Below are 14,528 nucleotides of genomic sequence, written 5' to 3' on the forward strand. Positions count from 1 at the left end.
AGGGTTATTACAGTTAACTAAAACTGTTACTTGAAGTGAAGCCAAAATTAAAACTATATTGACATTACAAAAAGTTACAAAAATGTAACAGAATTATTCAACTAAATTACATATAAAAAAATAATAAATTGTATAACATCTTAATGATACTAAAATAACACTGAAATAAAAAAAAAAACTGCAAAATTCTTAACAAATTATCTAATTCATCTATTTATGGGGAAAGACTATCATGCCCTATATATTTTTTAAATATTTAATAAATTAATCTATTTACAATTTATTTTACGTCTATTTGTTTTTATTTCTGTGTGTCTAATTATGGGGAAACACTATCATACCCTGATTTGTTTTTATATTATTATTTTCTTTCATATTTTTTAACGACTTACAATTCTTACCAAATTCATCTATTTACAATTAAACTGATATCTATTTTTGTTTTATTTCTATATATATAGTTATCGAGAAATACTTTCATGCCCTGATTTTTTTCTTTTTCTTTTATCATTATTTTCTTCTTTGTATTTTCAACAAATTCATGAATTCACAATGTATGTAATCTATTTTCTATTACTATTTTTATTTCTATGTGTAGTTTTTTGATCATTTTAAAATTACTTGTTCTTATATATATATATATATATATATATATATATATATATATATATATATATATATATATATATATAATTATTAATTATTATATGGCATTAAAACGAATAGGCCTATATTATACTATATGCACATATATAGTATAATACTATTTAAATAGTCAAATGGTGAAATTTTGTAACATTTGATGGTTGTATTGTGGTTTAAACAAATTTCGAGACCCCTTCAATGTTCTGTGCACTACAACTCCATGTTTTTGATCATGTGCTTTATACAAAAACACCACTATGAATCTTGCCAGTCTGGGATCGGGAATCAGAAACCAACCTGAAAAGGGCCTAATTACATGGAGTTTCAGTTAAAAGTGTTTTGACTAGTTGTTCAGCCACCCCCCAACTATTTATTTTTTGAAAATAAGTCATTTGCACACTGCTACTCTGCAGAAATGTTGATGCTTGTGGCCAAGTGAATAGTAACTGACAGTTAATGGAAATGCATGTCGAGGAACCAGCAAAACCACCAAATTGAGAACCGGCACCATTTTGGTAGAAACTGGTCAAAGAAGTGGCACTTAAAAAGGAAGTGAGGTAGAGAAAGGCTTTTAGACCAATGAGATAGTCCTCATTGACTGAGGGAGCTGATTGTTGTCTGGGGAAAGTGAAGCTGTTCCAGTTCAATACTCAGGAAAGGGCAGTCACCGCAGCAGAGACGCTGAGACTTCTAAGAGAGCATCCGCGTGAGACCAATGCTGCTTTATTTAACACAGGACTGAGTCTGACCTAATCAATGACGCTATAGAACAATCTAGAGTTGATGGATTAAACCTTCATTGAAGCTCTGGGATAAAACAGCACTGGATTTGATGGAAAGAGATATCAATGTCAGCTAATTGTTCTTGGTGCAATAAACAACTATCCTCCTCTGAAAAGCCTCCTAGAATAATATTGTTTTTTTTCAGCATTTCAAAAGAATGCTGTTCTTGTAAACATTTTCATTCATTCTGTTTTCCATTAATACATAAAGTAGTACACCTGTTTTTAACATTGATAATAATATTAAGCAGCAAATCAGCATATGAAATTTGTTTTGAAGGTCACATGACACCAAAGACTGGAATAATGACGCTAAAAATTCAGCTTTGATATCACAGGAATGAATGTCATTTTAAAGTGCCCTTACGGGTTTTTGAAAACGATCTTACATGCAGTGTGTAACACATCCCGCCAGGTTTTAAATCTGAAAGTGCCCCGTGTATAAAGTTATTGTCTCTCAAAAGAAAGACTCTGAATCACTGAAACGAGTCGAAACGAGTCCCGATGTCAACATGACATCAGACATTACGGGCATGATGAGATTAAAATGAGACCGATCAACCAATCACAGCAGATTAGCGTCACCCAGAGGAGGGCTTTGGAAAAATGATTCGTAAAAAGAATCGTTTGGGAGTCATTGACCAAATAAAGTAAAATATACTATATTATAATAAATCCATATTATTATCTTTCATGTAAGTCAACCTGTTTTTGGGGACTCCTCAATGCAAATTCATTACCCATAATATGGACACTATCAATACAGACAGCAATCCTTTCAAATAATATATATATATATATATATATATATATATATATATTTTTTTTTTTTTTTTTTTCACAATATTACTATTTTTTTTACTGCATTTTTGTAAGCCTAGGTGAGCATAAGATGCTTTCGTGTATATACGGTAAAGTTAAGTAATCTACCATAAATAATGGAAAACAGTAATATTTATCTGTCTGGTCCGTTACACGTATAAAGCACCTGCTCCATCATTGTTAAGTACAGTCCACACAGAAAGCATAACCTCCGTCAGTTTGCGCTGGTCCACACAGTGTTTTCATACCACAGGAAAGAGATACTTCATTTAATTAAAGCACTCCTTCTGCGTACCCCTTTAAGTCTACATTATTTTACATTAGAGAGCAAGCGGATTCCCTCTGGACAAAATTGATTATTATTTCATTAGATCTAGCTTGCTCTATTTATGGACTTTAGTCTCAGGTGTGTCAGGTCCATTTTTTTTTCTGCGAAACATCATTAGGGCCATATCAACAAAGTCATTTTGTAATAATATTTCCAACATCAATCTGATTTTATTATGCAGGTTTCATTAGCATTGTTCCCGTACCTGACTATATAAGATCATTCATCATTAAATAAGCTACATTAGTCAGAACATCACAGATAAGGTGTCTCAAATATGATTTAACTCTTTACGAAGGACTGTCGAAATTATACTGACAGTACTGACTTTGTCCTTTTAAAACAGCTAGGTGTGACGAAATAAATTTCATTTAGAACTTTGTAAACACTATTTTAATTATTAGGCATGTATAAATCATTTTAAAGACCATATAGCACAATGGACAGAGACTAAACGACCCCTTCTAGAATGTACATGCATAAAAAGTATTTAAAAATTGAATATAAAAAATATATTAAATTAAATGAATAGAACTTTTATACACTAGCAGGGTCTTTAAAACACACTATAAAAATAATAATTTTTTTTATTAAAAATTCCAGTGGGAAAAATGTATGTTGTGCATGAAAATTAAATTTTTAGTCTTTCTACTTCAAGTTTTTGAGTTTAATTATTTGTGAAATTCACTAGAGTGAAAAAAAAAACTCGACATTATTTGTTTTCACTAAAAGAAAAAAGTTGATTAAACATGGACCTAAGACACAGACTTACTTTTTTATGTTTAGAAATATAAGTGATTCTAAAAATTCTGCAGTACGCACACTGCAAACACACAGACAATGACGTTAACTGAACTCTGCACTGAAGCCGTTCTAAGTCTCCCCCCATTCCGTTACGAGACGCGTCGGTCCGTGCCGTTAAAACTTAGCAGCATAAATACAAAATGACAAATCCATTTGCATGCAGACCCTTAAAAGCTCTAGCCGGTGCCAACTAAGGATAATGAAATGTCGTTCTCGAAAGCTGGCGAGGAAAAGCACTTGCTGCTGGAAGCTTTGCCTCGCTCACGTGTACCTCAAGGTGCAGCGTCCGGGCTGTGTTCTCACACGCTCAGAAACCCAAGCAACGTCTCACACTGAGCTCAACCACAATCCACTGACAACTTTCCATTCCGGCAGGGAGCAGAACCCAGATGTCAAGCGACGGCGTTACAGCATTCATGCATGTGTGTGTGTGTGCACTCACCAGCGCTCTTCTGTAGTCGTGAGCTGATGCCTGAGAGTGTGTTTGTTAAAGCTGGTTTCTCCGGGTCGCTCTCGCCCTCCCCAACCACTGCAGAACCCTCCGCCGCTCAAGGAACAGCCCACCGGAGACACATGCAATGTCACATGCGCCGCCACACGGAGCGCTTCCACATGGCCAAACACACGAGGGCGAACGGACGGATAAAGAACAATTCCTGCATGCTAAGTAGCCGTTTTAAGACGTCGCGTGTGTTTAGGCTGTACCCTGTTCTCCATTACAGCTCCCTCCGGACCGCTGGCCGAGTCGAGCAGAGGAGAGCAGGCTAGCGCTCACCTCTTCCCATCATCCCTCATCGCTCGCTGTACTTTCACTCCCCCTCCGCTTTTGACTGCAGCCCTTCACCGGGAGGTGTTTGTGAGTGACATCACTCCGAGGATTTCCTTTTGTTCTGCAGACAGATCTCTCTCTCTCTCTCTCTCTCTCTCTCTCTCAGAAACACACAGTGCTGTGAGCTATTTTTAGCAACATAAAAAAAACACAGCACGACTACGAAGCAGTAGGTTGCTACACTGAGAAAAATACAGCAAAAAATGGAGCCCAAGGTGCCTTCGGTAGAAAAGAAAATTGCAAGGGAAATCTATTTTGTCTCGATAATTTCTCCAAGAGTGCATTGAGATGAAGTGCAAATGGAGACTTTAGCTGGTGTCTGCTGCTGTTCAGGTTATTCTCTGGGGGATAAATCCCAGGCATCTCTCAGCAATGCCACAAACTCAGATTTGTCCAATATTTTCTATCAAATTATGCCAGTAACAAATGATCCAAGCTATGCTGTCCATATTAATTTGATATGTTATACCCTTTCTTGGTCAATAACCGTTTCACTTGCAACTGTTTTTATTTCTTCTAATGAAATTCAATAATATAATATTATATAACACTATATAATATAATATAGTGTGACAAACTTAAATACAACTAAAAAGAATATTAGTTATTTTTAATAAAAAAATGAGTTAGAATAATTAATAGAGACTAGATGCACACTTCTAGAAAGCACATGGAAAACACTTTCAAAAAATAAATGAACAAAATTAAATATTAAAAATATAAAATCAAATTAATATACGTTTTTGACTCTAGCAGGACCATTTAAACGACACTATTATTTTTTGTTTGTTATAAAATCCAAATGAAATTTTTACCTAGAAAAATAAATATTGTTTTATTCTTTTTAAGTTGAACTATTTCTGAAACGTACTGGATGATTTACTAGAGTGAAAATAGTTTCAAAGGGAAATCCTACATATTTTTGGTTTAAGTGCGTCAAAGGAAAAAACTGACCTAAGATCCCTGTGTGTTCATGCAAATGTTAACCTATTATGATTTTTTTCAATTCTGAACACGTTTTGTGTCAAATCCGCACATGCAAACATATGGAAAATGACATTCTGAAGACTCAGAATTTAAAAGCACTGAAGCTATTTTAAGTCTCTCACAATTTCTTTGTGCTCAACATATTGTATAAGATGTCTGCAAGCAAAAATCTCCTTAATACTAACTCAAAATGTCAAAATGATCAAGCTATGCTACATACAGTATACACACACACATACATATATATATACATATACATATATATATAATGAGCATCTGTTGTTTTTCTTGGTATTGGGTGATTTCTTTTTTCTGTTTGTTGGAGCAGGCGGAGCGTAGCATCTACCTCAGAGCGTGTGCGTTACACACGCGGCCCACTGTTAAACAATATGCCAGCGATCAAATCATCCAAAACATGCTCGGTGGAGCAATAACATCTCTGCTGCTAAGAATAACCCCTCGCTCTCCTCCGAGCTTTCTTGGTCCTCCGTTGTTTCTTTTTATAGCCGTGCCTGGGGAACCGGCCTGCAGTTTTTAGAAGGATACGACCACAGTCGCTGCTCCTCGGCCCGTTTGATCTCGACACTCGTTTACTCGCTCGCTAACACACAACTACACCGCGGAAAAGAACGACAGTACGACCCTGAGGCAACAGTTGCATGTTTCACAGTTCAGAAAATAAGTAGCTCACTTTCAATGACTGTCTAATAATAGACTTTTCCGGGTTCTCTGAAGCTTAAGCCGTTGTAAGTCTATAACGGTAAACGGAGGACTGCAAAAAAATATTTTTGAGCATAGGAATAGCAAAGGAAAAATCCTGACATGGATTGCGCTCATGTACAAACATGTTTCCAAAAACGAAAGAAAGAAAGAAATGTTTAGCAGTCAAAAGAGAGAAGGATATCAAATTCACTGTCACTCCCTCAGATGTTGTATTAGAAACATCCTTTTGTGTGATAAAATAATATAATATAATACAATATGTTATGTTCATATATTAATTATATTTATATATCAATTATATGAATATAAATATATACATGTAAATATATTTACATATTTTTAAAAATATACTTTATATATATATATATATAATAATATATATATATATATAAAAATATAATAATAATATATGTGTTTGTGTTTTTTATAATAAATATACATATTATGCACATATATTATTTAAGAAACAGACTGCATAATGTATTATAAAAAACCTTATAATGTCTTATAATCATAAAAAGTATTATAATACGTTATAATATTTACATATTTGTGATTATAACACACATTAAACACCATATTAAATCTACTTCATTTATAATGGACTATATCATATCTTGACAGCTGTCTAAAGGGTATCATCAAAACTGATATCATTAAATAAAATGGGTCATATTACACATTCTGCTGATCTAAAATATTATCTTATGGCTGTTTGAAAAAAAAATAGTATTGTTATTATTATTACTTCAAAGTGGTATATGTCTGCTTTAAGTAACGTAGCATAAGTAAGATGCATTATAATTATGCATTATTCATTAAATATATTATATATACATATATATATACTACATAATCCATTGTAATCGTGTTCATTGTGTGTTATAAATGATCATACTCTAAAAAACAAATATTAAAACCCTTTACCCTTTAAAACAGTTCTTATGAATATTCATGGGATGATACAACATATTATAAAGTTATTAATAATGCATTATGCATTCATTATAATGCCTTGAGAGTACCCTTAAAATGTATTATAAATATAGGCTTCATAAAAAGGTGTTACCAAAAACTAATCTATATTATATTTTCAACTTTGCAGTTTGCTTTGACACCAAATGCTCCAGCATCATTCCCACTCTATTCACACGATAAGTGAAACCTTAATAATTACAGGATCCGTTATCCGACCGAACTAAATAGTTTTGCTTTCTATTAAAGTAGTGTTATCAGTGAATGGACAAACACCGTGTAACACCCTGTCAAGCAAAAACTGACACTTCACCCGGACGTTTGTAGAATTGACTGACTTGTTGCTATGAGAACGGCATGATTCTGTAGTATCCGGCCGACTAATAGTCATTATCACGCATCTAATGTCCTGCCTATTTGTGGTCTTTCGTGGATATCCACCCGTGTTGACATAAAGCATGGAAATGGCTGCTTACCGTGAAACTGTTGTTGACATTCTTCGTGCTTGATTCGGCAACACTGGCATCTGAAAGATCCACCTCGTCGAAAATGAGAGACTGTGGAGGAGAAACAGGAGAAGGGCGGTAAACGGCACGGTAAGGCGACAGATTCAGCTTCCGCTCGTCAACTGAAATCTTATGCACACTGACGCTGAATACCGTTCTGCTGAAATGACATGGAAATGAGCTTATTGAGTTACTGCTTATCCTATGCACTAGCATGCGTGTGTGCTGTATGAGTTTAAGATGGATCGCAGACAGCTGGGTGTGTTATGACCTCCTCCATCGGCGCAGAGAGCAGGAACCGAAGGCCTGAGATGATAATAATAACACCACACACCGCCTTCAGTGAGAGCCAGCATCTCAGAAACTAAACATTCGTCGAAACAATGTCATTTTCTGCAGCGATAATTAGGGCTGGGGAGTATGAGCAAACATATTATTACATATTATAATATTAGGAGTCATTTATGTGACGGAAATGGTGTATATCAACATGGAAATGTATTTTTATCGGCTGTTTTTTAGATAATGAAGGCACTTCATCTGATTCGATGTTTTGTTTTTTGATGGATGCAAACCCAACGATTATTTAGCTTAAAAGATTTTATTATTATGTGCAAAAAAAACCCACTTTGGCCTAAATTCTGATTTGTTGAGCCACACGCAAAAAATAGTTAAAATAGTGAATGGGTCAACAACAAATAAAAACATTTAAACCATTTTTTAAACAGTTTACCAAAGCTGTATTTATTCGATTGAAAAAAATAGAGCAAAACCGTAATATTGTGAAATAATATTATAATATTAAATAAATGTCAAATGAATATAACATTTTATTACAGTTTTAAATGTAATTTATTTTTGTGATGCAAAGCTGAATTTTCAGTCCAGTGTCACATGATCCTTCAGAAATAATTCTGATTTGGTTTTCAAAAACATTTCAAACAGTGATGCATTTTTTCAGGAAACTTTGGTGAACAGAAAGTTAAACAGAGCAATTTATTGGAAGGATAAATCATTTGTAATGTTATAAATGCTTTAGTCGCCATCACTTTTGATGAATTTAATGCATCTTTGCTAAATAAATTTATTAATTTACTATAAAAAAAACCCCGACTTTTAAAACTGACATTCATTTGATTAACTTTGATTGATTAAATAAGCCTATGTTGAACTATTAATTTATTTTTCCTTTCTTTCTTTTTTCTTATTGATCCTGATTTTTTTCTTGAAATGTACATAATCTTTATCGAAAAAAGGTAAAGTTTTTTTGATAACCCTTTACAATAAGGTTCACTATTCAACTAAATGAGTTAACAAATCAAAGACTGAGCATACTTCTACAGCATGTCTTAATATTAGCTAATATTAATATCAACTAATTCATTATTAAAATCAAAAGTTGTGTGTGTTAACATTAGTTAATGCACCGTGAGCTAACATGAACAATGAACAACTTTATTTTTATTAACCAACATTAACGAAGATAGAATAAATAATGTATGTTTTTGTATGTACCAGCTGTTTTTATTGAATTCATAAATACAGTAAATAAATACTACTTTTTAGGGAAGTTGTACATAAAGTTGTATGTTAAAAAGATCAAATTATTGGATACTGAAGGTTCTTTCGTGCTCAGGCTCGTATCATTTCACTCGTATCATATCATCTCAATGTTTTTGTACTGCATAAGCAGACATTTATTAATAAACCATTTTTTACCTGGCCATAATAAAAAGCAACGCAATGTATCACACCCCCAGCCCTGTGTATAATCAGTTGCATGTATGAACTCCAACAATACGCATTTGTAGGATAAAATAAGTATTTCCAGGCTTCCTGAGACCTTTCCATCAAGTTTTAGTTTCGATCAGAGAAGGCTCAGTGTTTTGAGAGCTGATTGGCAGATATTTGAGTAAATGATGGTTGTATACTCAGGCAGAGTAAACAGCGTGACATCCTATTTATGATGTGTAGGCTTGGCCGCTCTACTGCATGAGTCTGTCACAGACCCCGGTGCCATGCCAATGCAAACAAAACCCCCTCGCCACCTCGTTTCTGCCTGTGAGGTCTGTGTCGTAACTCCCAGCTCTCTGCCGCCATGCGCTAGTGCCACTCCATGTCATTCAGGAGCTATGCAGGAAGTGCTAGCTTGCATAACAGCAGCTGCATAGCTATGAACTGCCGACTTTTTTTACTTTTTTGACTAAATCCACTCTTTCTCTCGTGATTCAGATCAGACGCAACGCCTGAATGCCATCCGTATTAACCATATGATGGGCAGAGAACAGACGAATGGAGGCGAACAAACTCGTGGGTGAAACATCTCCCCTCAGACACGGACAATGACATACAAGGCACGTCTCCGGGACTGTCCTCTTCCGATGCTTAAACACACAAGCAGACGCGGAAATGACGTGATGCCGCTTCGGTTGTCCCATGAGGAGAACGGGCATCCCGAACAATGCCAGCAGGGTGATGGGCGGTCAGCAATGTCATTGATGAAGGCTAGTAAGATAAAGAGTGGGCCGCTGCTGTTGCTGACCCGAATCGCCACCAAGCCTTCCTCCGATCCACTGGCGCCAAGAGCGGGCGGCGGACGGCGGGCACCGGTCCAGCAGACGGAAAGCACCCTCCAACACACACGGCTACGAGAGACCCGATACTGCCAGCGGGCCAAAACACCCCCGGCCTGCCACAGTGCAACCACACACACACACACACACAGTGACGTTAAAGGCATGGCAGAAGGTGCTATGCAGGTGCCCATGTGCAGCCCCTCTCAGCACAGGCATGCCCAGTAACTCAGGTCCTGGGAGGAACCATGGTCAAGCAGGGTTTTTTCACCCCCTTACCTGAGTTCAGTCTGTAGGGCTTACAGGGGGCTTATCGTAGAGGGCTTACTTTACACTGTAAAAAATGTTAGCATCGTTATAAAAAAAAAGGCTTTTCTTCATCAGTAATTAAATAAAATTAGAAACGTATGCTTTTTAAGGCAGCAAGCAAATTTTTTACAGTGTAGTGAGGGTGCAGCATCAGGATATATGAGGATATAATGAAAGAATAACTCACCTTGGCGTCCTTGGCATAGTAGAGTGTCCGTCCCCGCAATTTGAAATAGCGCTTTTTCCAGCGCTGGAACGAGCTTGTCTGTTTCAGAAGCAGCCCTTCCTTCACGCTCGTCTGCAGAAAGAGAGAGGAAGAACCGTTTAAGCATTTGCATACAGCACAAAATCACTAGTAGTGATGAACAGGTTAACTCTGTACATGCTTTATTGTTCCAGAACTAAGACGTATAATCTGACCAGTAGTTGGAAATATGGGAGTATTTGACCCAATATTTGTTTGTGTTAGCGTAGCAACATGCTAACATGTAACATTGTTAAAATCAATTGTAGTTTTCTGCTTTACACTTATGAGAAAAGGACTATTTGGAAAAGTACTTTTCTGGCCTTACATTTCATTCAAAACCAAAACAAAGAGCTAAAAATGGTTCAACCCAATTATATTTAGGGATTTGGGTCTACCTGACCCAATATTTATGTGCTTTACTAGCTTCAGGTTTGGGAAAATAATCAAAGTCTGTGGAGAAAAGTGTAAAAGCAGTGTGAATATTTCAGTGACTCGGACGAATCAAAGGCACGTTCCTCTGTCAGATGGAAAAGCTTTCTTCTTTTTTGCCATTTCCTGTGAATATATTCGTACCAGAGCTGAGTGACATGAAACAGACAGGGCAATAAAATAATCTTCTGTCCAACTAGCTAGTCAAGCAAGCTAAATTATAACCTTAAATATGAGCTGTTCCTGCATACACGCCATCCAATTATATCCCAGCTATGTAAACAATGTTATAACGTACCAAACAAAGAGGGGGCACGTGAGACTTAACATAAGCGTAAAGGAAGCAGAATTTGAAACTCGATATCAGCTCTGGACGTCCACGGGGACATGTGCACAGTGAGGGTCTGCCCTGCCAGAGGAAGGAACAGGAAGCCTTGCCAAGATCAAGTGCGCTTCAACACCAGTTTCATGCTTGGGAGGGGAAAGACAAGGCAAAAGGCACACAAGAAAGGAAGCCCATTACTCAAAAGATCCTGTCCCGCACAGTGCCACCGTCCCCTTGGCAAGCGTGAACTCACGGAAGCCACAAAAGGAAAGGCAAAAGATCTCGATCCTGAAATCTTTAACATCCATAAAACCCTTCCTCTGCACAAAACCTTAAAAGTGCCCCTGTTATGGCTAATGAAAGGCTCATATTTTGGTTTTGGGAGTTTTGGGAGCCTTAGTTGCTCAAGGACTCCCAAACGATTCACTCAACAATTATTTTTTCCAAACCCCTCCTTTGTGTGACGCTGATCTGCAGTGCATCGTGATAAAGCAGAGTTTGTGAGAACAATGCTGCTTTGTTTACATTGTTACCACGGAAACCGCTATTTTTACCGCTCAAAAGTGGCACCTAGTGGCAAAGAAGGAATTTGCATTTTCATTTAGACCAATGCGAAAAGACCAACCTAATGCTTCACGCTGACTTGACATGACACGGCTTGGGATTTGTTTTAAAAATGACTTGTTTCAATGATTTAGAGTTGACTCCTTCCCAAACTTTTCAGGATGTTTACAATTACTTAAAGCATAAAAGGTCATTTTTAAAAATCCTAGACTAATCCGTATTTAGACTAATACGGTTTTGTTTCAAAATGCGTAAAACTTTGCTACAGTTATACCTGTCGCTTAAACTAGGCCTACTCCGTTATTTTCGACCCTTGAAAACAGAGACTATTAAAAATGCTGCAGATCCCAAAAATGACAGGGTTGCGTTTCAGTGTAAACAAAAACAAAACGATGGCATGGCTGCCCACTTTCGCCCCTTTGACAGCTCCAAGCACGTAGTCCGCCATTTTGTAGCAATCAACTAGACATCATATCTATATTTACATATGGCTGTACCTGCATGAATGGTCATGTGACATGCGTTTTCCATTTTATAGTGTGGGCAGAGATAGTTTCTGAAACACAGACAAGAAAAGTAGAACGTATCCCCCTGACTAGAAAAATAGATTAGTGTAAACAGAGCCTATTTTCTTTAAAAGTAGCTGTTCTGTTCTTTCTTTCACCTATTGTCTGTTCAAATATTCACACACTTTTTTTTACGACCATGAAATACTGGCGTTTATACACTGGCATCTTTGGTTCCATGAAGGGCCTTCAGCATCTTTTCCTTCGACAAACTGAAAAACCTTTATTTTGAAGAGCGTAAGGTTAACTTTAAACCTCCCAAGCCAAACTTTCCTCACGATCATCAATTTTGCATAGTCTCCTGTGAAAGTGACACTCCAGACAACCCGATTCAGTTTTCAAAGGCAGCGCATGCAGTTTGGCCCCTGCGAGGGCCGGAGGCCTTTGACATGGCGGGGCGAGAGAGATGGGGGCCAACGCCGAGGGTCATCCTGTCAGCCGGTCGCCTTGACTACAATGTCATTTCACATCATCCCAGCCCCAACCGACTATAAACAAGGGCCACAGACCTGCGAGCGGTCACGCTCCTTCCTGTCCATTCATCTACAAATATAGCAGGAACATGGAAGAAGAAAAAAAAAACAAACACAAATCCACAGGCATATATGGGAGGACGGCTATTTTTAGCAGAGGAAATATGCTCTCTGAGGGGAGAATTACAAACAGAGACGCAGGGTTCGATCTGACATCCTGGTGCACAGCTGTGTCAACTTAAACAGAGAATCCATCCGCCAGCGCACTCAGTGACACGACGTCGCTGTTAAAACACCCCCTCTGCTTGGCTACAAAACACTCAACTCGCTCTGCCTTTACCAAATATACCTGCGTGACATTTAACGGTAAATGGACGGTAAATGACGCTCTGACTGTTGGTGAAACAGAGGAAAACTCACTTCCCCCTGAAGTTATGTCATGTCTGCACTGCGTGTGAGTGGCATTGAAACCTATAGAGTTCCTATTATAATTAACGAACATTATCGACTGAGAGAAAGAAAAAAAAAAACGGGAGTGTACTTGTTTTGTCGTGCCATGTTGATCCCTTGCAGTGAAGGTGGGGTGTGAAACTGTTTAAATGCCATTTAATTGGTACATTAATCAGATTAATATACTAAATGTTTAACAGTTCATTCAGTCTGTTTAATAAACAGTTCTCAGGCATAACACAAGAGTTACAGTGGTGAAACTATGGAGATTTGTTTTTATAATTTATTTATTTTTTACTTTTTTTGGTAACATTTTATTTTTATATGTTGCTAACATATGTGTGAATGTTAGAACGATTACATTTCTGACTACGTTACATAGTTATTGTTATAACGGAGAAACTTTGGATTTTGAAGTTTTGAGTGTCTGTGAAAAAAAAACCCATGTCAGACGCAACTGATACAGCATCTGTATTGAGGTTATATAAGAGACTATAACATACAAAATGGGCTCTTCAGGTACAAACATGTACCTTTTGAAAGGTACTGGCTCAGTGACCTTTATTTCTGAGAGTGTATCTTTAAAGTGTACAAAACATTCTTTAGATATTTCTAAAGTTATTCACAATAAAAAAGAAAATCAGTTTGCTGAAAAGTTCTTGAATCCTAAAGAAAATATAACAGGTTCCAAAAAAATATTAAGCAGTGGAACAGTTTCCAGCACTGATAATAAATCAGTATATTAAAATGATTTCTGAAGACACTGAAGACTGCCTTGATCCCAGGAATAAATTAAATTTTATAACATATTTATCCAGAAAACAGTTATTTTAAGTTGTAATGATATTTCTCAATATTTGCTGTATTTGTTTGTTATCGAATAAATGCAGATTTGCTCAGCGTACAAGATTTCTTTCAAAAACGTTTCTAAACTCATACCAACCCCAAATGTTTGCACGGTAAAGTGTTGGGTGTCTGTTCTGCATAAGTAAATGAAAAGGTTAATGCTTTAATGTTCCTCTTTTGTTTGTGTCTTTTTGGCCAGTATAGTTCCTTTTTCTTGTCTTCAGTTCCCTTCCTGTTGCCAAGTGGGATAAGAAGTGATCTATTAATAGATCCCTCTTACAGTTTCTTCACGAAACTGTAAGAGGGAGAACGGCTCAGTGCCAGACATACATGACTAACCCCACT

At 36.7% G+C, this 14,528-nt stretch overlaps 1 protein-coding gene across 7 annotated transcripts in view; it reads right to left on the bottom strand.

Moving 5' to 3' along the window:
- Positions 1-14,528, bottom strand: part of dgkh (diacylglycerol kinase, eta) — a 69,537-nt gene that overhangs the window by 40,761 nt on the left and 14,248 nt on the right. For 4 of the 7 annotated variants that reach the window (XM_043248608.1, XM_043248605.1, XM_043248606.1 and 1 more), the window contains 3 exons: positions 10,471-10,581; positions 9,944-10,090; positions 7,372-7,452 (listed from right to left, as the gene is read on the bottom strand). In XM_043248608.1, coding sequence (XP_043104543.1) covers positions 7,372-7,452; positions 9,944-10,090; positions 10,471-10,581 — 339 coding nt within the window. Of the gene's footprint in view, positions 1-3,823; positions 4,234-7,371; positions 7,453-9,943; positions 10,091-10,470; positions 10,582-14,528 lie in introns of those variants that run through there. The other 3 variants (XM_043248610.1, XM_043248607.1, XM_043248609.1) reach the window with 2 other exon arrangements.

Source organism: Puntigrus tetrazona, chromosome 9, assembly GCF_018831695.1.
Source record: "Puntigrus tetrazona isolate hp1 chromosome 9, ASM1883169v1, whole genome shotgun sequence".
Taxonomy (NCBI): Eukaryota; Metazoa; Chordata; class Actinopteri; order Cypriniformes; family Cyprinidae; genus Puntigrus; species Puntigrus tetrazona.